The sequence below is a fragment of the Brassica oleracea genome, chromosome C1, assembly GCF_000695525.1.
Source record: "Brassica oleracea var. oleracea cultivar TO1000 chromosome C1, BOL, whole genome shotgun sequence".
In the NCBI taxonomy this organism is placed as follows: Eukaryota; Viridiplantae; Streptophyta; class Magnoliopsida; order Brassicales; family Brassicaceae; genus Brassica; species Brassica oleracea.
The window spans coordinates 12,041,289-12,042,196 of NC_027748.1; the positions used below are offsets into that span (position 1 = coordinate 12,041,289).

Sequence of the window (908 nt, forward strand, 5' to 3'; positions counted from 1 at the left end):
GTTCCTCCTCCTCGGTTTTGTTGTCGTTGCCGAGTGTTTGCTTCAGTTCCCTCATCGGTTTGTCATCTTACGTAGCGATTTCCACGGGATCTGAAGATGCAACCGAGACTACTTTGGTAGTTCTCGTAGATGAGGTCTGGACCTCAACGTCACATTATGTGACTATTCTCCAGCTGTCCGACTTTGTCGTGAAGGCTCACTCGATGCATTCAAGCTTTGTCTCGAATTCGCTGTCATCTTCGGTTGAAGACTTATCTTTCTTAGACTATTTATGTGTTGTATGTTATGTTTATGATCAAAAAGGATGTATAATTCCTTTTTGTTATTGTAGTGAAAAAGTTTGATTATGAACGAAAGTAAGTATGTGTTCAATAAAAAAATCTAATTCTTGGAGTAGTTGAAAAAAAAACTATTCTTCCATATGAAACATCACAAGTTTGAGCTGCAACAAGTTAGAGGCAAAGGAGGTTAAGGGAGTAAGTCACTTCTTGGACTGAGTGCTTCTGATGATGAGCATACTCATGTCAGCGTAACGCTTAGCACAGTGTGTGAGACATGAATACTCACTCGGGCTGAACTTGCTACCCGGTGCGCTTGTCACGCATTTGTCCCAACACACGCTCGTCAGCTTCGCCACCGCCTCGTTCATCATCACCCTTTGCTGTTCTTCCTGCTCATATGTTCCAAAACCATCCGTTAATTTCGATAAACACATGTGATTCAACCAAGAGTTTATAGCTTGTGCATTGGTTATCAAACAGAAAATCTGAAAATTACATTAAGGAAGCGAAGCAATTCAGGATTGTTGGCGGCGGAGGGATCCATAGAGCGTCTCTGGTTGAATCTAATTTTACTTCGGCCGGCGACTGAAAACCCCTAATTTTGTCAACTAACCGCCCCCCCCCCCC

The 908-nt window shown here is 42.8% G+C and overlaps 1 protein-coding gene across 1 annotated transcript; it reads right to left on the minus strand.

Moving 5' to 3' along the window:
• Positions 1-328: 328 nt before the first annotated feature.
• Positions 329-903, minus strand: LOC106299417 (mitochondrial import inner membrane translocase subunit TIM8-like). Its single transcript, XM_013735514.1, has 2 exons — positions 778-903; positions 329-670 (listed from the first exon to the last, which is right to left on the minus strand). Exons 1-2 carry the CDS (start codon positions 823-825, stop codon positions 482-484), a joined length of 237 nt encoding a protein of 78 aa, XP_013590968.1. The 5' UTR covers positions 826-903; the 3' UTR covers positions 329-481.
• Positions 904-908: the final 5 nt, after the last annotated feature.